Genomic DNA, 787 nt, shown 5'->3' with positions numbered 1-787 from the left:
TTCTGTTTCTTCCCCACCCACCCCACCCACCCTTTGGTTCTTCCTTCCCATCCCCATTTTTTCATTTCGGTGCTGCCAGGGGCCGCATGCCTTACCCGGACATGTATCAGATGCTGAGACACATGTCTCCGCCCCTGGGTCTGGGGAAGAAGTGTCCGGCGAGAGTGGCTTACAAGGTAGTCTACCCTTGCCGACCACCGATGTCCAGGCACTGGGGATATTTTTTTTTAGTGCTGACCAGAAACACCCAGCCGACTCTTTTTCCAATGTTTCTCTCCTTCTTTTTTTTTTAAATCTTTTTTCTTTTCTCCTTGAGTAAATTGATCATGTCCATCCCTCGATTACGCAGCACACTGTCTCCGTCCTTTCTGATCAGTGTCTTCGTGTTTTGAGACTCCATTATGGCCGACACCCCGGGGGGGGGAGGGGGAGGGGCATGCCCCTGAACCTGGTCCCCCAGGTACCAAATTGGAAACGAACACGCTTCTCCCCACCCCGAGTGGCCCCCATGCCCAGGCCGGGGCCAGCACCTTGCAGAGAGGGGCTTTGGCCCCAAGAGAAGGCCAGGTCCTGCTTGCAGGCCCTGCTCCCAGGTCCCTGCCCAGACACACACACCTGAAGCTGATCTCTGACCTAGGGCCTTGGGGTACCAAGACCTCCAGAGGAGCACCTGGACCCTCCCCCATCTCTCCCCCACCCCGAGCTGCTTCCCCAAACCCCCATCCCTAATCCCCCCAAGACACCCCAACATGCCTCTCCATTATTCCAGAGTGGGCAGGCGGCCGCA

At 57.1% G+C, this 787-nt stretch overlaps 1 protein-coding gene across 1 annotated transcript in view; it reads left to right on the top strand.

Moving 5' to 3' along the window:
• The window catches only part of CACNA1A (calcium voltage-gated channel subunit alpha1 A), a gene marked incomplete at both ends in the record, with an annotated part of 213,447 nt that overhangs the window by 195,016 nt on the left and 17,644 nt on the right, over positions 1 to 787 (top strand). Inside the window, one exon of the mRNA XM_021708598.1 lies at positions 80 to 176. Within this exon, the coding sequence (XP_021564273.1) occupies positions 80 to 176 (97 nt within the window). The remainder of the gene's footprint in view (positions 1 to 79; positions 177 to 787) is intronic.

The sequence above is a fragment of the Carlito syrichta genome, unplaced genomic scaffold (genome assembly GCF_000164805.1).
Source record: "Carlito syrichta isolate Samal-C Ts95f unplaced genomic scaffold, Tarsius_syrichta-2.0.1 Scaffold143017, whole genome shotgun sequence".
NCBI classification, from domain to species: Eukaryota; Metazoa; Chordata; class Mammalia; order Primates; family Tarsiidae; genus Carlito; species Carlito syrichta.
This window is presented reverse-complemented; position numbering and strand designations above follow the sequence as displayed.